This window comes from Haliaeetus albicilla, chromosome 7 (genome assembly GCF_947461875.1).
Source record: "Haliaeetus albicilla chromosome 7, bHalAlb1.1, whole genome shotgun sequence".
In the NCBI taxonomy this organism is placed as follows: domain Eukaryota; kingdom Metazoa; phylum Chordata; class Aves; order Accipitriformes; family Accipitridae; genus Haliaeetus; species Haliaeetus albicilla.
The window spans coordinates 41348422-41373516 of NC_091489.1; the positions used below are offsets into that span (position 1 = coordinate 41348422).

Genomic DNA, 25095 nt, shown 5'->3' on the forward strand with positions numbered 1-25095 from the left:
AAGGCACCGTTGTATGAGGAGGCAGGTAAAAACCTACCCAAAGCATCCCCCAGCACAAGTCCCTGGCGAGCCAGGAAGCGGTGGGGTGCTCCAGGTTAAGCGAAGTCCACTATAAATACATATAAATTCCACAAAATGTTTTCTTCCCTCCTGTCCATGAGTCCGGGCCTGAACTCAGGCTGCTTTGAGGAGTGTGCATGGGGCAGCTGGTGGGAATGTGCTGCCTGAGATGGGACGGAGGCAACAGAAGGGCTGGGGTCCTTTGCCAGGAGGTTCAGGAGTGCCGGGAGGAGGCTGGGAGCAGTTCACGAATCCTCTGGGACAGCCAAGCAGAATGGGAGTGCCAAGAGGCCAGGAGGGATGTGGGAGGCTCTCCTGGGTTCCCAGCTCTGGGTGCTCCGCCAGGGGAGCAGAGGTCCTGGCTGAGTCAATGGGGCAGGCAGTCCCATGCCCGCAGAGTCCCCTGCTCGGTATTTTTATTACACACCAACAAAAAAAAGAAAAGAAAAAAAAAAAGAAAAAAAAGAAAAGAAAAAAAAAAAGAAAAAGAAAAGAAAGAAACTAAAACGTACCCCAAGGTAAAAACCAAATGCCAGCGACCAGGAGGTGCCTGAGCTGCCTGGGCCCTGCCCTGCCACAGGCTGCCCTCCTCAATTCAGAGCTGGGGTGTCCTTGCCTAGGATTTGCTCCTGGCTGCCTTCAGCCTCCCACTGCAGCCACCTCAGGGTCTCTCCTCTTCACCTCCCTCTTGCACCTGGGGGGGCAAATGGCCGAAACCTGGAGGGGCCGGCTCTGAGGGGTGGTGCAGGGGGTCCCCAGGGAGGCAGGGCTGGCTACATGCGGGAGGATGGGCTGGCCAGCTCGTAGAAGAGCAGGTAGGCATCGCTGCTGCGGACGTGGCTGGATGACATCGGGGTAACACTGTGGAGATGGGGAGATGTGCTGTGATCAATGGGGATGAGGCACGAGGATGCCCTGGGCAGGGAGTCCCTGCTCGCCCCAACCCCGCAGACGCCCCTGTCCCACACGCAGCCTCACCGGGAGTCGTTGAAACTGTGCCACTCGCTGGAGACGGGGCTCTTGCAGTAGGCAGTGTAGTGTCCCCCCATGGTGGTGCCCGAGTGGTTGGAGACGGCGTAGAGGTTGTAAACGGCGTGGTCTGTGGGGAGCAAGGGTGGTGCTCAGCCGTGCCAGCTGCTGCCCCGCTGCCCCCCAACATGCCAGCATGGAGCTGGGACCAGAAGGGACCAGCACCCTAGATGTCTGTGGCTCCCACCCCCCGTGCCTCTGCCCCCTGCCACAGGCTGCAGCGCCCTGGGGGGCACGAAGGACCCAGCCAGGAGCCTCCGGGAGCCCAGGGCTGGGCTGGAGGCACGCAGGGCCTGGCACTCACTGCAGCTCTGCGAGGCAAACTCCCGAAGGTCCAGGTCCTTCAGCTGGAAGTTGACGAAGGTGGTGAGCTTGCTTGTTCGTATCCTGGCCTCTGAGAAGCGCTTCAGGTCTGGGGGGTCATGTCAAGGAGCCGAGGGACAAAGAGGAGCCCATGAGGAACCACCTGCCCCCCACCAGCACCCCCTGGCCCTGTCCCTCTGTCTGAAGGATACGAAGCACCAGGATCTTGGGGAACTTCTGGATGCTGAATTTCTTTGTGCACCTTGTCCTGGCTTTGCAGCGACAACATGTCTGCGGGAGACAAACAGCACAAGCAAGAGAGTGAGGCCAGGCCAGCCCCACCGGGCACCGAGCCATCAGTCCTGGCAACACAGGCATGGGAGGGAAAGGGGCCCAGCCTGCACCAAGGCAAGCCCACCTGCCCCCGTGCCCCATGCCCCATACCGGTTTCTCGTCCCCATCCAGCACATCCTCTTTGGTGAAGAGCCGTAGGCAGTCCATGAGGGTGACCTCCCCGTAGCCTTTCTGTGGGAGCACAGCATGAGTCAGGGACAGGGTGTGTGTGGGAGGGAGTTGGGGGTTAGTGGGGACCCCTTACCTTGGGGATGGGCAGGGACAGGTCCCAGAAGGGGTCAAAGGCTGTGGAGCAGTAGCCGCACTCGCTGCAGGTCAGCGAGCTCTTCAGCTGCCCAACAAAGAGGTCTGGTGGGGATGGGACAAAGCAGGGTGAGACCCGCGGTTCACAGCCCCACTACCAGTCCAGCCCTGCCCTCCTCTCCCCATGGCCCTGCTCACCGCCAATGCGGCTGTCCTCCCTCTCCTGGTACCTCCTCCACATCTGGCGGCTCTTCTCATCGTCACTGCAAGAGATGGGGAGACAGAGCGGTGCCGAGTGTGGCCTGGGGGACACCAGCTCTGGCGACCCAGCCCAGAGGGACCCGCGTGGTCACTGTCCTTGGGCTGGGCTCGCAGGCAATGAGCTTGTCTGTGGGGCTTGTCCACTGCCTCTGCCCCAGCCAGCACTTACGGGAGGTGGTCCAGGGTGTCCGTGCTGGCCCGTGGCCGCACCAGCACACGGTTCACCTCACTGTGCAGCCCATCAAGGAGGAACCGCAGGAACTCCTGTGCATCCTGCTGGCTGCAAGACACAGGGCATGGCCAGTGAGCAGTGGCAGGGGTCAGCTTCCCTCTGCCACCCCTGCACCAACACCCCTTACTTGTAGCCAACAAAACGGGGAGCATATCTCTGGATCTGTGTCTTGAACTCGGAGGGGCTCACGCTGTCATTGGGGGACGAGGTCCAGAGCAGCTGAATCAGCTTTGCAAACTCTGTGGGCAGAGAGGCAGGTCAGCAGCACAGCTGGCCCTGGCCAGCTCTGGTGGCATGGCATTACTGTGCCCTCCAGGGGAGAGCTCAGCACCCCACCCTGGGGTCCCTGTGGCCAGCCCTGTGCCCTCTGGAGACGGGACCTGATCTTCCCACTGGCTGGGCACCCACAGCACAGTGCCTGCCCCAGCAAGGCTGGGGAGAAGCACCGACCTCTGGGTGGGCATCCCCCAGGACATGGGGTGGCCCAGGGGGGCAAGGATGTGCTACAGGGATGTGCTGCAAGGAAGCCCCACAGGGTGTGGAGCCAGGGGCTGGTGACTGAGGGTTACCTGACATGAGTGCAGTGCGCATGCGGCTGTTGTTGTTGAGGTCCCGCAGGTACTGGTTCTGCAGGCAGTAATCCCGCAGCTCCTTGGTGTTGCTCAGGCACTGCAGGATGGAGTTCATGAAGCACTGGAGGAGGCAGAAGAGAAAACCATGGCAACGGGAGGCAGAGGGAGGCAGGCGGTGGCAGGGGGACACCTGGGGCGGGTTGGCAGAGGATAGGGACGAAGCAGTGCAGAACACGGGAACCTCTTCCTCAGCCAGCACTGTTGGGAGTGGGGTGCAGGGAGCCGCCAGGGTGAAAGTGTGGGTGCTGGGGGCGAGGTGAAGGGACAGGGCTCCCCACTGCCCCACAGATGTGCCTGCAGAAGAGCACGGTGCAATCTGGGGCCGCGCAGCCAAGTACCCGGGTAAGCACTCACCGTATTGCCGAGGTTTCGCAAGCCGGTCAGTCCCTGCACCGCCTTGGAGCTCTGCAGAGAGAGGGAACAGGTCTGAGACAGTGCCTGGCACAGGCTGGCTGTGCCTGTCGGCAGCCCAGTGAGACCACGGGCCACGGACGTCCGTGTGGAGCAGACCCTCAAGTGCAAGCAGAGGCACCATCCCCCTGTGAGCACCATGGGCAGAGCCAGCACCATGGCTGCTCTCTGCACCAGTTGTATGCAGGACTGTGGCCAAGGAGCCAGCGGGAAGCCACGGCTGGCCTACCCCATCCTGCTTGCCTGGCTGCTGCTGCTTGGCTCCCTGGCCCAGGGCAACACAGGGGTCAAAGTTCTCCCTGCCTGGCGACACTGCTGCCCCATGCCCTGGGCTGCAGGCCAGGCCAGCCGCTCCTGTTATCTCCCCTTGCCAGCCCTGTGGCCCGGGAAGCTGGGGGGTTGCAGTGCCCCGTGCCGGCCCCATGGCTGCAGGAGGTGCATGGTGCCCCACTGCTGCCCACCTTGTCCACACCGGGTGTCCTCTCCAGGACAGCCGGCACAAGTGCAGCACAGACTTTGGCACAGCTGTTTTATGGGATAAAGTCCACCTGGGAAAGTGCAAGCCCAGCCCTGCGGCAGTCAGCCCAGTGAACGGGGCTGCACGCCCAGCGGTGCCCTCCCAACTGCTTGCTGGCCTGGCTGGGCTGCGCCTGTGCCATGGGGCTCTTTGAGGTCCCCAGCTACTTCCTGAGCCAGGCAGACTCACGCCAAGCAGAGATGGGCACAGGCAGCTGGGTGCTGGGGCAAGGAGGCATCGCCACTCTTTGCTGGAGAGACCAAGATTGCAGAGGGGTCTGGGGAGCCACAGGGCTGCTTATCCCTCTTGCAGCATGGGGGACTGGGTGCTGGTGGGGATGAGTGGTGGGAGCCCAGGGGTCCTGCTCCCAGCCTTCCATGTGAGCCTAGCACAGAGAGTAGTGGTGGGATGAACGGCCCTGGAGCTGTGCCTGGAGCAAGTTGAGGGAGGGCAACAGGGCTTGCAGGATCAGACTGCTGATCGTGCCCCCCCAGCTGCCCAGGTTTTAAGGATCCTCAAGCAAACGCCCCAGCTGCCCACCCCAGGCCTGAGGAGGGGGAGGAGGAGAGGAGGGGAGGGGGCCCAGCAGCTCTGAAATAGCAGCAGCTGGTGCGTGTGTGGGAGGTGCTGAGCACCCAGCCCTGACAGCAGCCCAAAATAACCCAGATCCAGTTACACGTGCTCCTTAGCGACGGTGCAGGCATCACCCACCGCAGGGGGGACCAGCACCAGCGGGGACTCGGCCACCCTGTGTGGGCGCACGTGGCTCTGCCGGACCGACCGGGTACCCTGTGTGCCATGCGAGTGCCCCTGCACAGCCCAGCGCACCAGGGCTGTCTCCATCCATGGCCGGCCGCGGCGCTTAGTGCCCGGGGGTGCCACTGCAAAAGTGCCAGGCAAGCCCACCACTTATCCCCTGGCAGGGACACCCAGGCCGCGGAGCAGGCTCAGCTAGGCAAGGGGTGCCAGCAGGCCGTGGCGGGTCAGTGGCACACCATGGCTGGAGGAGCTGGCCTGGCTCTGGTTCCTGAGCAGATGGGGCTGAGCAGGCAGCAGGAGATGTGGGTCTGTGTCCCAACAGCCTACATCCCTTGAAGGGGCCAACCCCCCGCCAAAGGCTTGCTGCTCACGTCCCCATGCCTATTGCAGGGAAGGTCACGGTGCCGGGGGGTAGCAGCAACTTCTGGGAGCTGCCCCAATGTGCCCCAGCCACCCCCACCAGGATGCTGCTCATCCAGTTGCCCTATTCGGGCAGCTCCCGCTGTGTGCCAGGAGGGACCGGAGTGTCCCGCCAATGTGGGCGCAAACCTCCCCATGGACCTGGCATTTGCGTGCTACCTAGGCTGCCCTCGCAGAGCCTGAAGCAACCCAGGGGAGGGCCAGGGCTGGTGGAGGAGCAGGGGGGGCAGGTGTTCCCATACAATGGCACAAGCCTGTATGCACTGAGGTCTTATTCCCCCCCCCCCCCCGGTTTTCCCTCCCCTGGGTGACTCAACTCCAGCTAATCTCCCTTGCCCGTCCAGGGCTTTATCTAGGACACGGCGCTCGCTGCTCAGAGGCGGTGAAGGAGAGCTGGCTCACGCGGTGGCGGCTGGGGAGTCCCCGAGGCTGCACTGCAGGAGGGGAATGAGGGACAAGGGATGGGGACAAGGGACAAGATCTGGACTGTCCTGCCCCATCCGGGTCTGCATGCCAAGTGCCTGTTGGGGCAGCAGGAGAGCCCGAGCAGCCAGACTTACATAAGTGCCCAGACCCTGTCCTCCCTGCCGCTCGCCTCTCCTGTCCCCGCAGGGGGAGATCTGCCCCAGCGCTGTGGCTCCGGGGACAGCCACGCTCGGTCCAGCGACACTGCCAAGGGGCTGGCATGGCCAGGAGCCCCCTTCCTGCGGTGGGTAGGCTGGGACACAGGTACCTGGCCAAGGTCACCGCAGGGGCAGGGCTGGGAGAGGGACCCAGGTGTCCTGACACGTGCTTTCACCTGCTCCCTGCCCCTCCTGCGGGACACCGCAGCACCTCACGCCCGTGGCCAGCCAGGACGGGCACCCCCCCCCCGGGCACCCCATCCTCTAGCAAGGGGGATGCCGTGGGGTACCCCGCGCTCCCCGGCGAGGGCAGGGGCCGCCCCCTCCCCGCGCCCTTTTCTCTGCCCCCCAAGCCAGAGGGCAGGGGCTGCAGGCAGCCGCAGGGCTTGTACCTTGGTCTTGTTGAGGACGAGCCCGACGAAGGTGGAGACCAGCAGGGACCCTGGCATGGAGGTGCGGGGACGCAGGTCCTTGTGAAGGTCGGGGAGCGCGGGGGGCTCCTCGGGCAGCGTCACCGTGTACGAGTCCCTCATGACGGCCCTGGCGGGCACGGCCGGAGGGCGAGGGCCAGCGGCGGGGAGGAGGGTGCCGGGGGGGGGTGCCGGGTGGGCGCCCCTCGCCTCGGGCCAGCTGAGGCCTGGGGCACGGGGTCAGGTGCCCGGCCTCGCCGGAGCCCCGCCGCGCTCAGAGCGTGCGGTGCCCGGAGCCGGTGCCGGCTCTGGGGCTGACGGCACCTGAGCGGCTCTGACATCAAATGGGTGGAGGGAGAGGCGGCAGCCGGGCTCCGTGACGGCCAGCCCCCGCCGCACCGCGTGGTACAGCCGAGCTGGGAGCCAAGGGGGCCCGCGAGGGGCGGCTGCGCCCGTGGGCCGCGCTGCCGGCACGCCGAGCCCCTGGCAGCGGCAGGGCCCCAGCACGGCGGGGCCTCTGGGGAGGGTGCGGGCGGCAGCCCCGCTGCAGCCCCCTACCCCCCCCCGCATCCTCCGACCCTGTCGGCAGCTCTGGGCAGCAGCGCTCCCCGCGCTCCGGGATGCCCGGCCCCCAACACCCCGACACCGGCGTCACGGGGGCAACGGGGCACTCGGTGCGAGGCGGCAGCCGGAGGGGCGCCTGCTCCCCGGGGGCTCCCCCCCCACCCCGCTCCTGGGGACCAGGGCTGATGGGACCGGCTCCCCTGCCCTGGGCACGCTTGCTGCCAGGACTGAGCTGGGTGGGTGCTCGGCAGAGAGCGGGTCTGCCCCGGCTGGGGGTCGCTCGCCAAAACGGGCTCGGTAAAACTGGGGCACTGCCACAGCGTGTGGGTGCAGGGGGTGCCTGTACCCGGAGAGGGGCTGAGGGCTGTCTCAGAGGGTTGTGGGGCTCCCGGGCGTGTGCCTTCCCTGCAGGGCCGATGCCGGGCCCCCGGGCAGTGCCATTTTGGGGGAACTGAGCGACAGCAGACCGTGCATAGCCCCCTCTTCGGGGGATGCATTGGTACTGAGCTCAGAGGGTATTTCAGTGCCTTGCTTCCTTCGCTGGGGGAAAACTCCCTCCAAATCCTGTGTGAAGCAAAGACCCCATCTGGTGTCTCCCCTCCGGGTGCTGGGTAAACCGAGGCATGGAGCGGGAAAGGCTCCGGCTCTTCTCCTGCAGCAAGGGCAGATGCGGAGGCTGGCAGGGAGCCCGGGCGTCCTGCGTCCTAGTCCTGCGTCTCCCTCTGCTTCACCCCTCTGACCGCAGCAGGGCGAGCGACGGAGGCTTGTGACTGCTGTGCATGCCCAGGTGTCTTACCCGCCCGCTCAGGGAAATTTCCATGGGCGACAGAGGCAGGGAGTGCAGTGCGCTCAGGCTGCTCTGAAGACAGCCAGAGCCTCCAGCCTCACTGAGGGGGCTGGAGGCACCGAGCAGAGGCTGCTTTCCTCCCATGCTAGCCCCCACCAATACACCCGAAGCCAGAGCCAGTGGCTGCTGTTTGAATCCTAACTGCTGCAGATGCAGACTCCCCTGTCCGCGGCACAAGCTCTGCACAGCCAGTGGAGGGGCTGACTGGGGGGGGAGGGAGGGAGACTATTTTTGGCACCAGCAAAAATATCTGAGGAGGCATCTTGCAGCGTTATTCATCTGCAGGGCCAGGGCTTTTTGCATCACAACAGGATGCTCGTCGTAATCCCCGCTTGCGTGTGCGCACATGTGTATATATATACACACCCCACAGTGTGTACACCGTACACACACAGGGACACAGTGCGCGCACGGGGGTGCACACCCCCCAGCCTCGCACAGACGGTGTGGATGCCCTGCAATGCGCTCCCACAGCCCCTGCAGGTCACATCCTGGGCCCTGGGGCCATGGCACAGCTCCCCAGTGCGTGTACCATCATACCAGTGCTGCACATGCCAGCCAGGGCTCCCGCCACCCTGCCCTGCAGCCTGGTGGGTGGCCCGGGGGCAGGGCAGGGTGTACCCCAGTGCACAGCCTGCCCCGAGCGCTGTGCAGGGTGCTAGTGCAGCACTCTCCATGAGGATGCAACCGTGCCAGCAAAGCCGGTTCCGTGGCAAGAGGGGTGGCATTCAGCCACATCCCCTGCTGAACCTTGTGCCCCGGTGACATCAGGTGCCCTGGGCCAAGGACCAAATTTGCCTCCAGCCAGAGCGGCATGCAGGCTCTCAGGGAAAGGCTGGAGCAGGAGAGAGAAGGGGAGCCCCGGTGGGATGGCATCACTCAGAGCCAGCTCCCTGCCCTCAGCTGTCCCCTCTGCAGCGGTGACCTTCTGCCACGGGCAGAGGTTGCCACAGGCCCGGTTGGCACCATGAAGGCAGGCAGGGCCAGGACTGGCTGCAGGCCAGAGACGTCAGCTGCTCAGGATGGGACTGCGGAGAGCTGCCGGCGATTTTGTGGGTGGCTCTGGCCTTCTGACCCTATGTTCACCCAGGGTGGTTAATGGGGCGGCACAGCCCCAGTCCTGCCCCCCGCCAGCCTACCCTTCCCAGGAGCAAGCACGGCCCTGCGCGAAGCCAGCGGCTTGGCAGGCATGGCCACTCGCTGCAGCTGCACGCGCCTCCCTTTGCCCTGCGGGACGGTAAACCGAGGCGCAAAGTGATGGTGTGGGTAAGAACAAATGTGGGCACCCTCGCCTCCCGGCTGCAAACTCCTGTGGATGATGGTTCATGTGGTGCAAAGGCAGGAGGTGGCTGGGGAAGAAGGGATGGGAGGAGGCACTGAGCCAGCCCCGCCATGCCCTGGCTCCGGCGGGAGTGGGTGCTGCTGGCACTGCCCTCAGGGCTGGGTAATGGGGCAGAACCGATGGCAGTGCCGGGGCTGCAACATGCACTTGTTTCCGGCACCTGGCATGACTGCAGGCACCCAAGTCTGTTTTATGATCGGTACATTTGCTTCCCGGCTTGGGAAAGGGAGGAAAAAAAGCACAGGAGTGGAAAATAGCAGGTGTGCTCATCAAAGCACCAAGGAAACCTAAGCCAGTGTCGCTGATCCAGCCTCCCTACCTGCCTGGGGCACGGGTGCCTGCCCCAGCACCCTGTTCCAGCTGCCAAGCCCTGCTCACCTTTGCCACCCATCAGCCCTGGCTGGAAAACCTCTGGCTGCGTTTGCATGAAGACCACAAGGCTGCAGTTTGGGAGTAGCGCAGCCCCTGCTGCCCCATGGCCATCCCATGGCAGCAGGCTGGCACCCACATCGGAGTGGTGTGTGGTGTGTGGGCACCTGGGGGTGGGGACCCCTGCCCTAGCAGTGGTGGCAAGGGCTTCAGTGAGTGCCCGTGGCTGCTGGGTCCCCCCTTGGTCCCCCCTACCAGGGCCTGGTGTGGGAGGGGGAGGCAGGAATTCCCTTCCACAGCAGGGCTCCTCCACTCACCCAGGCCCCCCAGCTTGCTCCCTCGCCCCAGGGCTGGGGGCCAGGGACCAGGTAGATTGGGCACAGGGGGTCCCACACCAGGGCAGGGTACTGCTGATGCCGCATGTGGTGCAGCTGGTTCTGGGGTGGAGGGTGCGGAGGAAGGGGCAGGCGAGATGCTGGCAGCAGGCTGTGATGCCGCACCCCCTCCATTGCCCCCGCTCTCATGCCTAGGGGCTGAGGTGGGTGTTTAAAACCCGGATGAGCACCAGGGAGAGGGAAGCGGGGAGCCGGACCTGCTAGAAATGGGACGGGCGGTTCTGGAGGAACAGGGGGGAGACCTTCCCCATTGAGCCCCAGCTGTGGGCATGTGGCGTGCAGGAGCGGCCACGTCTCCTCCCTACCCCATGCCTCCGGCTGTACCTCCCCAGTCCAAGGGCATGGGCCAGACCTCCAGGCTGCTCCCACAGCCCTTTTCCCAGGCCCTTGGGCACAGGGAGGGATGTAGGGGCACTGGCTGAAAAGGGGAAGAGCTTCCTCTCCAGCTTGCAGGGAAGCAGAAAAGAATCCCCCAGCCCTTATCCTCCCTGTTTGTTGGGCGATGGTGGGACAGAACCGCAGGGAAACAAAGGGCAGACTGGCCTCCACCATGGGTGAACGAATGCTGACTGGAAATGGAGCGGGAGACAACGCGGGCAGAGCCTGACCAGATCTTGGAAGAAAACCTGAGTGGAAAATTACCAGGCTGCTCCCCTGCACGCCTGAGCCGGGCTGCATGTGTGATGCCTGCTCCCGGCCCGGGCTGAGGCTCTGGGGATGGTGCAGCACTGATTGATACCTGGGGCATGGAGTGCCTGTCACTGTGTGATGCTGTACGGAGCAGCCACTGCCATGGAGAAACTGCTGCTTCCCTGGCTGCCACGACCCATGCTGGGGGCTGGGGCACAGGGCCCCAAGATGGCAGCAATAGACCATGCCAGGGATCAGGCATCACAGGGCACTGGTGAAAAACCTGACTGACAGCTGGGCACTGAGTCACTGTGCCAGAGCCAGCACCAGCCAAACCAGCCTTCCCAGCTGGGTGTCTCCAGCAGGGCGAGTGCCCAGCCCGGTCATGTCACCTTCTCCAGCTGGGACGAGGCAGCAGGAAACCCTCTTTGGCCCCACGCTGGACCGGGGCTGGGAGGGAGCAGAGGGCAGGGGTTGTGGGCACAGCCAGCTGTGTGGGGACACAGCTCACTGTGTGCACCCATGCAGGTTTGCACGCACAGGGGTGTGAGTTTGCCCGCGTGTGCCATCACCCGCTGTCACACACGCATGCAGAAAGGTGCGGCGCACGCGCTCCTGCCAGCACATGGGCACCCTTAGCCACAAAGCACACGTGGGGAGCCCCGGGAGCTGTGCTCCCAGCAGTGCAGGCAGTGAGGAGCACAGCCCTTCAGAGGACACCTGCCTGCCCGCACATGGCTGTCTCAGCAGCTCTGGCCCAGGACTGCTGTGCCAGCAAGGGCGGCTTGAAAGGTCAGCAGCAGCCCTGCGTGGCACAAATGCAGAAACTGAGGCATGGAGCAACGCACCGAGATTCCCAGGGAGAGCGTGCAAGGTGCCTCGGTCTCCCCGGCTCAGTGCAAGCAGGCATGGTCCACATATGCCACTGCAGCGCAGCTTTGTCCCCCATCCCCAGCAGGCGCCACGTACCGTGGGGTCCCGGGCGGGCATGTCGCAGTAGCCATCGTTCCTCTCGCAGGGCTGGCTGGCGCAGTGTGTGCCTGAGGGAGGCAGGGCAGAGCTGAAGGAGGCCTGTGAGGGGCTGAGGGGGCCCGTGGGGAGGCTGCCATGGCTGCTTTTCCTCCCGTAGCTCTCCAGGTAGCCACGGACGTAGTCGGAGCGTGTGGCAGCCTGGTAGAGACCCTGCAGGGTGCCGAGTTCCTGGCGGCCCCGGGTGCTGAGGGGGCCGAGGGTGGGCGAGTAGGCACTGTCCGAGGTGTGCAGCCCGGAAAACTCCCGTGCCAGGTCCGAGTGGCTGATGGATTTGCGACGGCTGAGAGGTGCTGTGGTGGGCAGGTAGCCCGGGGGGCTGCTGGGGGCCCCTGCGAAGGTGTAGCATGCACCCCCGCTCAGCCCGCTGCCCGGCGGCCGGGTGCGAATGTATGTGGGGCTCAGGCAGATGTTGGAGTCGGGGTACAGAGGCAGCCGGCTACTGTCATAGCCACTGGTTGGGGACAGTCCTGTGTGGTGGTAGCGGGGGGAGCCCAGGTAGCTGGTTTTGAAGCCGATTTTGTTGCTGTCTGCATAGGATGTGGCCAAGGTGGATCCATAGGAGGTGTACGAGCTGTAGCCACTGGGCACCTTGCTGTACGTGGTCTCGGCATAGCGGGACGAGTCGACGTACCTCTTCAGGGTGGAGGAGAGCTGGGACATGCTGGAGGCTGGGGCTCAGCGGGCTCTCCTGGAGGCATCGACTGCAAGAGAAGAGCCCGGGGGTCAGCTTCCACGGGGCCATGGTCAGCACTGGGGCATCCACCACCAGCATTCACCCAGTAGCTTGCTGGCTCCTGCCTTGCCTGGAGACCCTGGGAGGGGCGGGCAGGCAACAGTGGGAACCCAGGGAATGAAGGGTGCAGGGGGGCTGTGGGTGCAGTGTGGCCATGGCTCCTGCCACCTCCCAGCCCTCCTGGAGAGCCTGGGACAGCGGAGCCCAGCTGGCACTGCCACCCATGTGCCTTCAGGCACCTTCTACCACAGAAGTGAACCCTGGGGCACAGCCAGAGGCACCCAGCATCCTGGCACCCACAGTCACCGAAGCCAAAGGACTGCAGCGGACACCTCTGCCCTGGCCCTGGCGTCCCTGCCACACTGTCCCGAGGCTGTCCCACTCTTGAGGCTGGAGAGATGTCCCCATTGCTCCTCCAGATGGGAAGCAGTTGCCTGGTCATAGTCATGATGCTTAGGCCCAACTCTGGCTGAGATAGGCAGGCAGGATGGACCGATCCAGCCAGCCCAGCACCTTCCCCTGGTTATTCAGAGTGAGCGCTGGGGCTTGGCAAGGGGCTGGCATTTCCAGCTTGCTGCAAACCCTCACCATTGGGCTGAGAGGGAAACGGAGGCAAGGTCAGGAAGTCAGCACAGGACTCCTAGCTGTCCATCCCTGCTCATCACTTGGAGCCCGGCACCAGGCAGTGGGTGAAGACCTCGGTGCAGCCACAACCACCCAGGGGCCTTGGGGTACTGTGCGGACAGCCAGGGATCCCCTCATTGCGGAGGCCTGACCACCCAAGCAGCCTGCTCGTCTCCCTGCTGCGGCTGCCCCCTGCTAGCCTCCCATCAGTTATTCAAGCCGATGCAAGTCCTCCCAGTGAGGCGGCTGCTGTCCCCTCGCCAGTCAGGCAGAGCCAGCCTGTAGGGGTGGGTGACAGCCCAGCACTCGGTCCCCACAGGGAGCTGGTGGGTGGCTTCTGCCCCATGGCACCTGCACGGGGCTGGAGAGGAGCATGCAGGGCTAGGGACAGAGGCGCCCAGAGCATACGCGGAGCCAGCCTGGAGCTGGGACAGGGCAGCATGGCAGGCAGCAGCCTCCAGTGCCTGCAAATGCAGGCTGTCTGGAGCCGGGGGAAAGTTTGCTCTTGGCATGCACGCTGGCAGGCTGATGGCTGGTCCCCTACCTGTCCTGGGGCTGTGGCTGGCACTGGGGCGGGCAGTACCCCAGCTGAGCTCCTCTGTCCTAGTGTTGCTGGCGCTTCGCTCCCCGGGTGCCTGGTGTCCCTTCCCTGGCAGGACAGTGGCTCATGTGGCTCCGAGAGTCTCCAGTCACCCGGGAGATGACCCTGATTCAAAGGCTTTTCCCAGCCCAGTCGGGGCGGGCTCTGGCCTGGCTCCAAGCCAGGAGGTGACGGAGACGGTGCCTGGCCCGGCCCTCGGCCCTTGCGCAGCCCCAGCAGCACGCAGAGCACATCCAGGCTTGGGGACAGGCACTGGATCCCGGGCAAGAGGAGCCACCGCAGCGTCACTCCCTGCCTGACCCTGGGGGGGGGACCCATGCTCCTGCTCAGAGCCCAGGAGTCCCCAGGCATGCCTGCCCCAGTGGGACCCCCTGCCCAGGGGAGCCGGCAGCATCCCTCTGCAAGTGTTACCCCAGGGACAGAAGCCACACCGAGTCTCCCTGCTGTGGCCACAGCGCGTGTGCCCTGCATTTTCCATGGCAGGCAGCCTAAAGTGATCCCCATGAAACTGGAGTGGCAGAAGGGAGCCATGCATTGAGGGGACAGGCCCCCGTGGCTCCACACACACTGGGGCAAGGGGTGAGGTGGCTGCGGTGTCAGCTCCCCCAGCCGTCCCTGCCCATCTAACCCTGGCACAGAAATGCCCTGGGACTGCTTTTGGGAGATGGTGGTGAGAAGCACCATCCAGCCACCATGGCCTCCTGGCCAGCAGCCTGGCTTTCTGGCCAGCCGGCTGCATCCCAGTTGCTGTTGTTATTGCCCAGGGAACAACCATCCCACAATGGAGAGGAAACTATTTACAAGCAAGAGCAAGGTGGAGTGCACAGACCTGTTTGGGAATGGAGGCTGAAGAGTGAATAATCTGCTCCCAGGCAAGGACTCCACGAAACACCCAGCTCTTCCTGGCCAGGCTGCGGTCACCCTTGCCAGCACTGGGAGAGCCCAGGAGTGGTTCTGCCAGCCAGGATTTGACATGCACGGTGGGGAATTTTGCTCAGAGGGATATGGGACCCCAGCCAAGGGACTGGCACCCACTATGGGCGCCAGAGTGAGAGCGATGGAGCCCCTCGGCTCCCAGGGAGCACATGCCTGGCTGCCTGCCTTGCTGGGACATGGAGCAGCCTGGTACAGGGACCCTCCCTGGGCTGCTCCTGCTCCCCATCCCCCTAGCCAGGAGAGGTGATCTGGGCTTGGGACAGGTGCCTCAGTGCTGGGACAGCCCCATGCCATCACCCACTGCCAGCAGTGTCTGTGCTCTCCAATGGCACCCTGTGCCATCGCCCACTGCCAGCGATGCCCGTGCCCTGCCGCTGTGCCGTGCCACTGCCGGCACAAGCGGCGGCTCCCTGTGGGTGTGCGCAGGGTGCCTCTGCCCCCAGGAGAGCCGCTGGCTCGGGAGCGGGAGGGCAGCAGGTGCTTTCTGGCAGCAGGACAGGTCTCCACAGGGCAGCATGTGCCCTGGGGATGCGGGGGAGCTGATGGAGGGATGTGGGGCCCAGGAAGGGGAACCTGCCCCAGACACACCGGCTAACCCGTTGGCATTGCAGGAAGAGAGGTCTTACCACGGAGGACTGCTGCATCTGCTAGGACCGCCTGCGCTGCGGAATCCCCATGTCACATCAGAGCGGACCCAAGGGCTGCGGGAGAGCAGAGCGTGCCAGGAGCCAGAGGAGCTGAGGGGGTGTGAGAAAACCCCGGTTCCTCCCATCACTTCCTGGCCCCTCCCTGCCCGTAATAGTGCTGAGCTTTCCTGCTGCCTGGCAAAACCCTGGGGCTGGCATGGCTGAGTCAGGCCTCCTGCACCCTCGTCATCCTTGCGGGGTGTCAGGGGAAGCTGAGGCACAGGAATGTCCGGTCCACCATCACGTGGCCAGGCAGCAGCCAGCACCAGAGACCCAGGAGCCGGGACACTGTGGGGCTGCTCTGGAATCCCGCCCCGGCCTCCAGCTCCGGCAGCCTTCCCAATGGGAAGTTCAGCCCAAAGCTGGGAGGCAAACTCTTGACCCTGGAGGCAGAGGAGCAGAGGCCCTGCTCCTTCTCCAGCCGCTGTCCTCTGCTGGAGCCCTCCTGCCCATGGCCCGGTGGCAGCTGTCCCCCTCAGCAGCCGTGGAGCCCCAGAGCGGGCTCAGCTTACACAGCACTGGCTCCATCCAAGGTGTTACGGCACAGCTGCTTCTCGCTTACGCAGGCTTGGAGCTGTGTCCCCTGTCCCCTGAGACACAATGTCCCAGCCTGGAGGTTACATGGGAGTTCCCAGCCCTCCGCAACGGTGGAGGCAGAGGAGGGAGCCTGTGTGAAGTACCTTGCCTGCTCCAGCCTTCAAGTGGTTTGGGGTGGAGGGGCTCCACATCCAGCAGACAGTGCTGGGGGGGTGGGATGGTCTCCTGCCCATTCCCCGAGGGGAACCCCCTGGGTATCTGCATTGCCCTCTAGGAAGGGTGGCCCCGAGCAGCCCTGGGAGGCATGTGCTACGAAGTGTTTGCTCCCTGCAAGGGGCCAGAGTCACCAAGGGGTGTCCTCGGTCAGCAGATAGAGACCCCAGTGCCCCGGGGCACTGCTGGCAGCCCTTTTCGAAGCCCTGCTCCAGCACTGCCCCCCCCCCCCCATCTTGCACACCCGAGAGTGACGGGACCTGCCCGAGGTCACGCGTGCAGCTGGGGCCAGCCTGGCCAGGGCCCTTCCCCTACCAGCCACTGGGCCTGAGAACCCTCCAAACTCATGCCATGCGTGCTGGCTGGGAGTCACCATCCTGGACTCGCTCTGTGCTGCTGACACATACCCACCCGGCTGCAGAGCCTGTTACTCGTTGCTCCCGGGCCACCCCCCAGGCAGTAAAACCACAAACCCACAGGGAACCTTGACTTAAGACCCAGGGCATGTTATTGCTTTGAGGTCTGCGGGTGGAAAAAAAGAAGGGACCCTGGGGAAGTGCCTGGGTACGCAGCTCTGCCCACGCTGGGGGATGAGGAGGGTGCCAGGGAGTGCGTCTCGCTGGTGGAGAGCTACCAAGTTTTCGTGCGTGAACTCTGAACCTGCTCTCTGGAGATGTAGAGACTACAAACCTCTCCCTCATGGTTTTACCCAGCCAAAGGAAGAGGGGGGCAGTTTTGCCGCCACCTCTGAGTCTGTGACGCCGCAGCCCCCTTTCCTGGGGCCGGCGTCCCCGCGACACCCCTTCCACTCACCTGCGTGTTGGTCGGCAGGACAGGTGACCGGCGGCTGGTCAGGGGCACGAGACTGGCATGGTGAGGGGCAAGCGGCCGGTCATGGGTTGATGCCGGCAGGGCTGAGCGCGGGGAGCCGATCCTGCCTCCTCGGGGCGCTTCCCCTGGGGCCAGAGGAGAGTGAGCGATGCGAAGGGGCTGGCAGCACCCGAGCCCTTTGCAGGGGACAGGCCACCCCACGGCTCAGATCCTCCACCCTGCAGGGAGCGGACGCAATGGCCAGAGGGGGCCGAGCTGGAGGGCTGTGGGGCCACGTAAAAACGGCACCGCAGAAATTCAGGGCTCAGGTTACCGGCTAGATAAATATAGTGTCTTTATCTGACCTCACAGGGCGATGAAATGCTCCTCTCGCATTCCAGCTTCGGGAGGCTTAAAGGGGACGTGAACCTGAGGGGGCTGGTGGCCCATGGCAAGGGGGTGCTGGGAGGGGAGGCTGCGGAGGCAGCGGGGGCTGTGGGAATGAAGATGGATGACTGAGGGTAAGTGTGGGGAGGGGAGAGATTTGGGGAGGGAGATGGAGGTCCACGCGGGAAAGGAAGGAGTTAAGAGAGGGAGCGAGGTGGGACACAAATTGGCATGGGGGTCAAGGCGGCAGAAAGAGGGGGTGCCCGTGGCTGCCAGCAAGGTCTGGAGCAGAGCATCAAGGTGAGGGGAAGGGGTGCTCTGGGTTTTGCCCCCCTTGGGGCAAGCCATAGGGAGAAGAGCCCCCTAAGCCTGCAGCAAAGGTGTGTACGGGGCAGCCGGCGTGGCTGTGTGGGCACAGGAACACCCGCCCCTCATGGCTCCACGGGGATACCGGGGCACCCACCCAGCACCGCTCCCGGACGCCTGACCCACCCAATGGGGCCTCATGGTATGCTGGCACCTGGGTGGCTGTGACTCAGCGAGCACCTGCTGAGCATAATTAGGAGGGATGCAATTATGGTGGCATTTTCCTCCCTCCTGCCTGGCTCCAGCCCTTAAACAGGGAGGGCCACACAAGGACCGCGTCTGGGTGTCACTCTGGGAGGCTGCTATGGGGTCACCAGCAGTGTTAGGGGGGTGGTGGCAGGGCCCTGCTCCCAAACCTAAGGGTGAGCATGCCCCATGGTCCCCAGCTCCCAGGGCTGCATCTTGACCCCGGGCAGGGAGCTGTACATGGCTGCTCCGGCAGCTCTAGAGGATGTGGGGGCCCTCAGCCGCCCCACAGGCAGCGTGCAGGCATGGGCACGCAGGAAGGACCCTAGCATGACAGGCACACCGCCCCGGGGCCAGGAGGTTCAGGACGCATGCACACACCCAGGCCCACTCCCACATGTGCTCCCAGCCCTGGCAATTCCCTCCCCGGAGGATGGCGGGGCCAGGACCAGCTCCAGGGTGCCCGCTCGTACCTACCCCGCTTTGCCTCCCTGCCGGCACAGTGGGCAGCCCTGGCCCTGAGCTCACAATGGGGTGGGGGGTGGGGGGCCTCCGACATGGAGCAGGGGGGATAGGGACAGGGATGGGAAGGGGATAGGGGCAAAGGGCCTGGGCGCAGGGGTCCATGCTCCAGGTGGGCAGGAGGGGGTCATCCTCCCCAGGGAAGGCAAGTCTTGTCCCTGCCTGCTTCTCTCCCACAGGGCTCGGGCTGCTGGAGGCCCTGGGGGACGCAAGGTGGGGGCTGCTCAGGAAGGGTGTCCCCCCCAGCAAGGAGGCTGAGGGCACAGGCTGTCCGTGCCCTCACCGCAGGCTGGAGCCCAGCCCCGCCACAGCCCCTCGCCCCACCGCCGCACACACGGGTGGCCGTGGCTCCAACACACAACCTAGGGTTTTATTGTGCAGACGGAGGAACACTCCCGGAGGATAGGTTTTTTTTGTTGTTGCTTTTCGTAGGGTTCTTTTCTTTTCCCCCTTAACAGAATTTTTTTTACGACAAGCTGTGGAAACAACTACAAATGTTCACAAAAAAATGAGACTCGAGACGCATCCGCGCTCTGCCGGCTGGGCTCTGCGCCTGCCCCGGCGCTCACCAGCAAGCCCAGGGAGCTGGGCGCAGCCAGACCTCAGCTATACACAGCCTCAGCAGCACTAGACAGCAAGCAAGCAGGCAGGGATGGGCAGGGAACCGGCATGGGGGTAGGAGGCAGCTTGCGGTGTCTGGAGAAGAGCAAGGAGTGGGGAGCAGCTGCTGTGAACTGCTCTCAGCCATGGCGGCACAGCCCAGGCTGCAGGCGTAGCTCATCGGGGCTGGGGCTCACCCCATGGACCCAGATGCTCCTGCCTGCATCTTCCTCTGCCCCCGTGCCCTCCCCTGAGCAAGGGTGCAGCAGGGCCAGCCCTCTGGTCTCTCTCCCCACGGGCCGTCTGGGCTGCTCCTTGCCCGGGAGCTGCCAGGTTTCGGGGCGGGGGGGGGCTCCTCCGGGTCCCACGGAGCATCAGGGCAGGCCTGGGCTGGAGGATGTGGGCTGTGCTCGGCGTCCCTCTCCCCACTCTTGCCAACCCCTGGGAAGGTCCTGGCCTTACTGAGGTGGTGGCCAAGAGCTGGGCTGCCCTTAGGCCCTTTTCTGCTCTTAAATGGAGACAAGGAAATGCTGAAAGGGAGGAGGGAGAAGGGAGGGGGCACATGGGCTCTTCCCAGCAGCATGGTGGGACTGGAGGAAGACTGTGCTGGAGGAAGGCCGCTGAGCCTAAGCAGGGCCAGGTACTGGGAGGTGTGCCATGAGGAAAGATCGGGGCCCCCAGATGTTTCTGCGGGGAAGACAGGGTGACAGTGCAGAGGAGTCCCTGCAGAGACCTTGGGGTCACACTCCCGTAGGGGAGCCCCCTCCCCACCAGCCTGCCCGGATTCAGCTCCGGGCATCTCAGGAAGGGGAGCAGGGGCGAAGGCAGGGCTGTGGCTAGCTCAGAGAGGCTCTGCTTGCCTCCACTGTGAGCGGGTGTTGGCAGCAATTCTCTCGTCACAGCTAAGGGCTGGTCCCCAGGGAGAGCAAGTGGTGTCTCGTGCTCGGGCAGCCCAAAGGTACCAGATGATGTCTGGAGGAGGCCTCCCTTCCACCTCAGCTGTAAAAAACAGATTAGGAAAAACTTGTTGCCAAAGCACATTTGCAGTGAGCCGCCTCCCAGGGCCCCAAAAGAGCCCAAAGGAGGCAGGGGCATTTGACGGGCGTCTCCTAGACCTGCTTCCCTCTCTCCTCCCAGCCTGGCCAGGCTCAGCATCATCCCGTGCCTCCCCTGCTCCTTCTGTGTCTTCCCTGCTTGCTCTGAGACACGACTTGCCTCGTGCCCCCTCCCAATCACGGCAACTCAGGGTGACTCAGGATGAGAGGAGCAGGCTGAGAAATCAGGAAGGCACCTGGCTAGTGGGCAGGGCGGGTTGGGGATGCCGGCAGCCCCCTCTCCTCCAAGGGCTGCGGGCACAGCACCCAGCACAGGGACCCCTCCGCACGCTCTCGCAGCATTTCTCTCTCTTACCTGCTAATCCAGCTGTCTTTCCCCCGTTGAGAACAGGCAAACCCCAAAAGTTAAAGGGATGGGAGAAGCGGGCTGTGCGGGGCTGAGGCTCCAGTGCTCCCAGCATGCGCAAACCAGTCAGCCTACCGAGCGGGGAGGTGCGATGGGAGAAGCAATGCTGCCTAGCGGAGCCACCATGCTTCGGAGCAGGGCATGTGTGCGTGTGATGGTGGGTCTCGGCACAGGACGGTGGTTAGCGTTAGATATACGGCTATATAGAGATAACACAGAGAGGTTTCACTTGTTCCAAACGGTTCAGCTTCTCTTTCCAAGGGCTGCGTTCTGGCGGGGGAGGCGGGTTTGCTGGGGTATTCGGTGTGTGCGTGCGTGAGTGTGTGCGTGCGTGTGTATGTGTGCTTTTCCTTTCACAGGGACACGAAGTCCACGGCTTGCAGGAGAGGCAGGGAAAGGAGAAGCAGCAGGAGCCACGAAGTGTTCTGGATCAAGAGGCTGAAGCCGGCGCATTTCTCCAGTTTGTCTGTGAGGAGAGGGAACAGGGAGGGAGAGAAGAGCCGCAATGAAATCCCTCAGGAACAGAGATCAGGCTGGGTCTTATAAAGTGTGCTGGGACTCAGCTTCTTGCCTTTTCTCTGCCACAGAAATGCAGCAACTCTTATCCTGGCCCCTTGCTTGTTTCTCCTCTCACCTTGTGCCCATGTAGCCACAAAACTTTTGGGGGCACAGAGACCCTGGAAAGCATAACCCTGCCTGTGCCTGACTGAGGTGACAAGGGGATGGGCACCAGGTAAGATGAAAGGCTCTGCAACTGGAGGACTGCTCCTGTGGGATGCACGGAAAACCTCCACTGCGCTCCTGCTCCGGACCACATACCCCTTCAGTCCTTCACTGGCAGACTTGTTCCCTCTGCTGGGACTGACTGTGAAGCATCACCTATGGGAGGACACCTGGGCAATGCACCCGAGGCAGGGCCTGAGAGAGGCAGGGCTAAGCAGTCTGAGATGGGGCAGAGCGAGGCCATCTGTGGGGCTGACTGCTCTGCTTGCAGTAGGAGGGGCACGTAAGGGTTAGGAAACATTTATGGGGCTCAGGGAGGGTTTGGGGATGCCATAGGGGGTTGTGGATTTCTCTGCTGGCCCTGCCAAGCCAAGGAGCATCTGAGAAGGAGGGAAAGAGACCAGGTGCCGCTGCCCATCTCACCTTTGATGACAGTGATGTTCTTTATCTGGTTGCCGGTGTAGTCGTTGGTGGCCTTCAGCTCGCACATGTAGACACCCTCATCGCTAGTGGTGAAGCTCTGCAGGTAGAGGCACACCAGGTTCTTGTGCATGGTGACATTGGCTCGGCTCCGGTAGATGTTCTCGGAAACACTGATGGTGCTGTGGATGACGTGCTTCCTGTTGTCCTTGGTGATGCTGAACTCATAGGTCAAGGGGTTGCTGGTTTTGTTCTCATAACGGCAGTCCACCCGGAGGCTCTGGCCCAGCAAGCAGGCACTCAGGTCCTTGATCATCTGGCAGTGGGCAGCCTGGAGGACTGGGAGAGGCAAGCAGGGGTTGGACAGGGAACAGCAAGCACTGGGGATGCCCATGCAGCCTCCTGGCCCTTGCCTGGCTGCTCTGGGCTGAGCTCACTGGAGAGCAGGGAGGGGACGCACGTCGGCCAGCTGTACCTGTCAGGATGACAGCGATGCTGACGGTGGGGTTCATCTCTCTGCTGAGGTGCCCAGCGGCGGCTGTCACTGAGAGGGGAGTCTGGGCAGGGAGAGAGAGAGGCGGTTAGCCAGGCCATTGCCCCAGCGCGCAGATGCAGGCACTCGGTGGTGCAGACACAGGTACACGTGGCACAGGTGGGCAGGCTGCCTCTTCTCACACAAATGATGCTCTATAGCCTGCTCCTCATCATGATTCACTGCACAGGGACCGGCTGGCCTGGCAACGCGCTAGAGAATCGGGCACTGCGTGTCTGGCCAGCATCACCTTTCCGTATCCCCAGGCAATGCCAGCCAAGCTCTCTTTTCCCTGTCTGGCTCCCCCACGCCAGACATGAAATGAGCGTGGCACAGACCTGCAGTTGCCTGCAGCGAAGCCTGCGTGCGCTGCCTTCCCCTCCTTCTACCCTGTGCCCAGACTGGGTGCCCAGTCAAAGGATGGGCAGGAGAAATCAGGATGCGCCCTGGTGTCTGCACATCATGGCCGGAGGGCTGTGTCTCACGACCCTCCCTCAGCGCCGGCAGGCGCCAGGCCTGCCAGCTCCCTTGCGGCTCCAGCGGGTGAGCTCAGCAAAGATGACTCATTGCGATGCAGTGAGGGAAAGGGGCCAAGAGCAGCGAGGAGGGACACGGCAGCTGGACAGGGAGCCAAGACTGCCAAAGGATGGCACCAAGTCTCCAGGGGCTGAGCCGAGCCTGCCCGGCCACAGGGTGGAAGGGTTTTGGGGTGGCAGAGTCCACCCTCTGGGTCCCTGGCGTGGTGCCTGTCTCTCTTCAGGCTGCCTCCTGGTCTGTGTGGGTAAGGGGCCTGCAGATGTGCCATCAAAACCCCAGGGCTGCTGACAGTCCCATCCAGCTGAAAGGAATCAATTACAGGTTTGCAGCTCAGCCAAGCAGCCGCATAGGGAATCCAGCCGCAGATATGCGGAATGGAGGGAGAGGGTGGGGGAGCAGCAAAGCAGACACGGGGGCTGAAGGACACACCGAGCGCCCTGCAGTCGGTCCTCCAGGCTGGGGATGTGGGGCCAGGTCCAGGAGGGGGAGGTAAATTATCACCCCTTTGGGACTCCAGGCTGGCAGAGGGGACAGCAGACCCCCAGTTTGCTCCCTCTGAGCCTGGCTAAGAATTCAGGGAAAAGCTAGGAACTGCCTGCACCGCAGCCAGCTGGATTTTTGTTTTTAGCATTTTTTGGTCTTTCATATAGCATTCTAGGAGGAAATACCAAAACCATTTGCTCACTCTGAAGCTGTGAAAGATCTCTGTATCTGCAGCCCCGAACCCTGGCTAAGAAGAAAAATTCCCTTCTGTTTAGTCTTGCCAACCAAGAGGTTGCAAATGGGGGCAGAGACATGATGGAGGAAGTCTCCTCTGGGTTCCTAGAAACTGGCCCCTGTCCCTTGCTTTGTCATTTCTCAGCTCTGACCCACCCCTCTGAATGTCCTGGGATGCTATCTAGGTCACAGCCAGGCTTTTCTCCAGAAAATCAGTGCAAATAAGCTCCCAGAAAGGGGGGATTCCTCCTGTCTATGTGCAAAAGCACTCAGATCATCTAGGCTCTGGGTTTGGGAGCCCTTGGCTCCCTCATACCCCTCGTCTCCTCCTGACAGCGGTGCCGGGAGCAGAGCTAGCCAGGTAACTCTCGCTCCAGCGTGATCCCAGGGGCTTTTTGTAGGTAGAGGACTCTCGAGGAGGGCACCATCAGAGCGATTCTGGCTTTTGCAGAGCAAAGCTTTCCAGCGCTGTCTCTACCACCTGCTCGGGGCCACACCATGTTGGTACCTCTGTGCCCGTCACCGTGACAAGCTAAGGGTGACAAACAGGCTGCGGGGATGGAGGCGGGGGGGGGGGGCTGTCGGGGAAGAAGAAAGCCGCACCGATGGGCTGGGAGAAACCGAGAGCCCCAGGAACCCGGCTGCGCTGGGGGGTGGGGTGGGGGGGCTGCCAGCAAAAGGGGGGTGCACGGGGGCTGCCGGCTGCGCCGTCCGTGCAAGGAAGAGCGAGACGGGCGACGCCTCTGCCCGGGCCCTGCGAGGGGGGCGGGAGGGGTCGGGGCGCGAGCTGCCTGTCCGTCCCGTCCCCCCCCGCCCACCTTGCAGGGAGCAGGCACGCGTGTGGCAGCGCGTGGGAGCCGGCGGCGCGGGGCGAGGCTGGCGGGCGCGCGCACAGGCGTGCCCAGGGAGGAATGCCGCAGTCCCGATCCTCGGGGCGGGGGGGGTGTGTGGGGTGTGTGTGCGTGTGTGTTGGGGGGCACCAGCATCAATGCGAAAAAACCGCAGAGCGTCTTCCTCTGTGACCGCCGCCCTCCGGAACCAGCCTCTCCCCGGCGGGCAGAGCATCCCGAGCAGGGGCGAGAGGCTCCCTCGGCCCCGCACGCCGCCACGCCCGAGGGCTGCCGACCCTCCCCGCGTCGTCCCCCCCCCCCCACTCCGCCTTCCCCGGGCGGCAGCGCCAGCGACGTGCCGCGCTCCCCCCCCGCCCCCGCTGCCGCCCCTCCCGGCCAGCGATGCCCCGCCGGCGGGGTCCTTCCCGCGGGGCCGCCCGGTCCGCGGCACGGCAGACCCGAGCGGGGCGGCGGAGCTGCCCGGGCCGGAGGGGGGGGGGGGCAGGCCGTGCCTACCTACCTGCCCGGCGCTGTCCGGTGCTGCCCGCGCTGCCGCCCGCGGGGCTGCCGGCGCTGTCCGGTGCTGCCCGCGCTGCTGCCCGGCGGGGCTGTGGGCGGCGCGGCGCTCCCGCAGTTTGGGAAGGGCCGGGCGGGCGGCCCCAGCAAATCAGGGCCGGGCGGCGTCACGCAGGCTCGGCCCCCGGCCCTGCGGCGCGGGGGGGGGGCGGGGGGTGCGCCGAGGCGGGGGAGGGGGACCCTGCCTCTGCGGGCCTGCTCCCGCCCCCGGCCCCGGGCTGCGGCCGCCCCGGCCCCCGGGGGGCTCGGGCCAAGGCCGGGGCGCCAGGTGGGGTGAGGGGGGCTGGGGAGGAAGGAAGCCCCCTTGGGCGGGGGGGGGGGGGCAGGGGGGGCTACCGCCGGGGCGGCCCCTCAGCGTGGCCCGGCCGGGCCACGCACCGGTGCAGGGGGCCCCGTTCGGACACACCCCCCCGCCCCCCCCCCAGCCCCGGTTCCCCTCTTTCTGCAGGCTAGAAAGGGCAACAGATCCCCATTGCTATGGGAACATCACATTTTGCGGAAGAGCTGCCAACCCTCATCCTCCTCGGCAACGTGGGAGTTGTTTTGCTGGAAGAGGACAGTGCTTCAGAAGTGGAAAGAACTTAGCTTGGGCTTTGCTGAGGAGGGGGGAGGTATTCCCCCTGCCCAAATGAGTAGGGCTCAGCTGCCCGACGAGGCCAGCCTGC

At 64.2% G+C, this 25095-nt stretch overlaps 2 protein-coding genes across 4 annotated transcripts; both read right to left on the reverse strand.

Annotated features, from left to right (window-relative positions):
- Window positions 1–443: 443 nt before the first annotated feature.
- Window positions 444–18287, reverse strand: USP2 (ubiquitin specific peptidase 2). 2 transcript variants are annotated; one of them, XM_069788030.1, is made up of 13 exons: window positions 16577–18287; window positions 11371–12134; window positions 3469–3519; window positions 3052–3175; window positions 2610–2721; window positions 2420–2530; window positions 2188–2252; window positions 1991–2094; window positions 1837–1917; window positions 1605–1683; window positions 1394–1501; window positions 1039–1159; window positions 444–921 (listed from the first exon to the last, which is right to left on the reverse strand). In XM_069788030.1, the coding sequence occupies exons 2-13, from the start codon at window positions 12091–12093 to the stop codon at window positions 834–836; spliced, it is 1767 nt and encodes a 588-aa protein (XP_069644131.1). In that variant the 5' UTR covers window positions 12094–12134; window positions 16577–18287; the 3' UTR covers window positions 444–833. The 2 variants fall into 2 exon arrangements, with proteins under 2 accessions (XP_069644131.1, XP_069644132.1); XM_069788031.1 differs by lacking the exons at window positions 11371–12134; window positions 16577–18287 and adding an exon at window positions 6237–6737.
- A 96-nt stretch (window positions 18288–18383) lies between these two features.
- On the reverse strand, window positions 18384–24506 carry THY1 (Thy-1 cell surface antigen). 2 transcript variants are annotated; one of them, XM_069788034.1, is made up of 4 exons: window positions 24375–24506; window positions 21714–21795; window positions 21242–21577; window positions 18384–20561 (listed from the first exon to the last, which is right to left on the reverse strand). In XM_069788034.1, exons 2-4 carry the CDS (start codon window positions 21748–21750, stop codon window positions 20449–20451), a joined length of 486 nt encoding a protein of 161 aa, XP_069644135.1. In that variant the 5' UTR covers window positions 21751–21795; window positions 24375–24506; the 3' UTR covers window positions 18384–20448. The 2 variants fall into 2 exon arrangements, with proteins under 2 accessions (XP_069644135.1, XP_069644136.1); XM_069788035.1 differs by having other exon boundaries at window positions 24371–24486.
- Window positions 24507–25095: the final 589 nt, after the last annotated feature.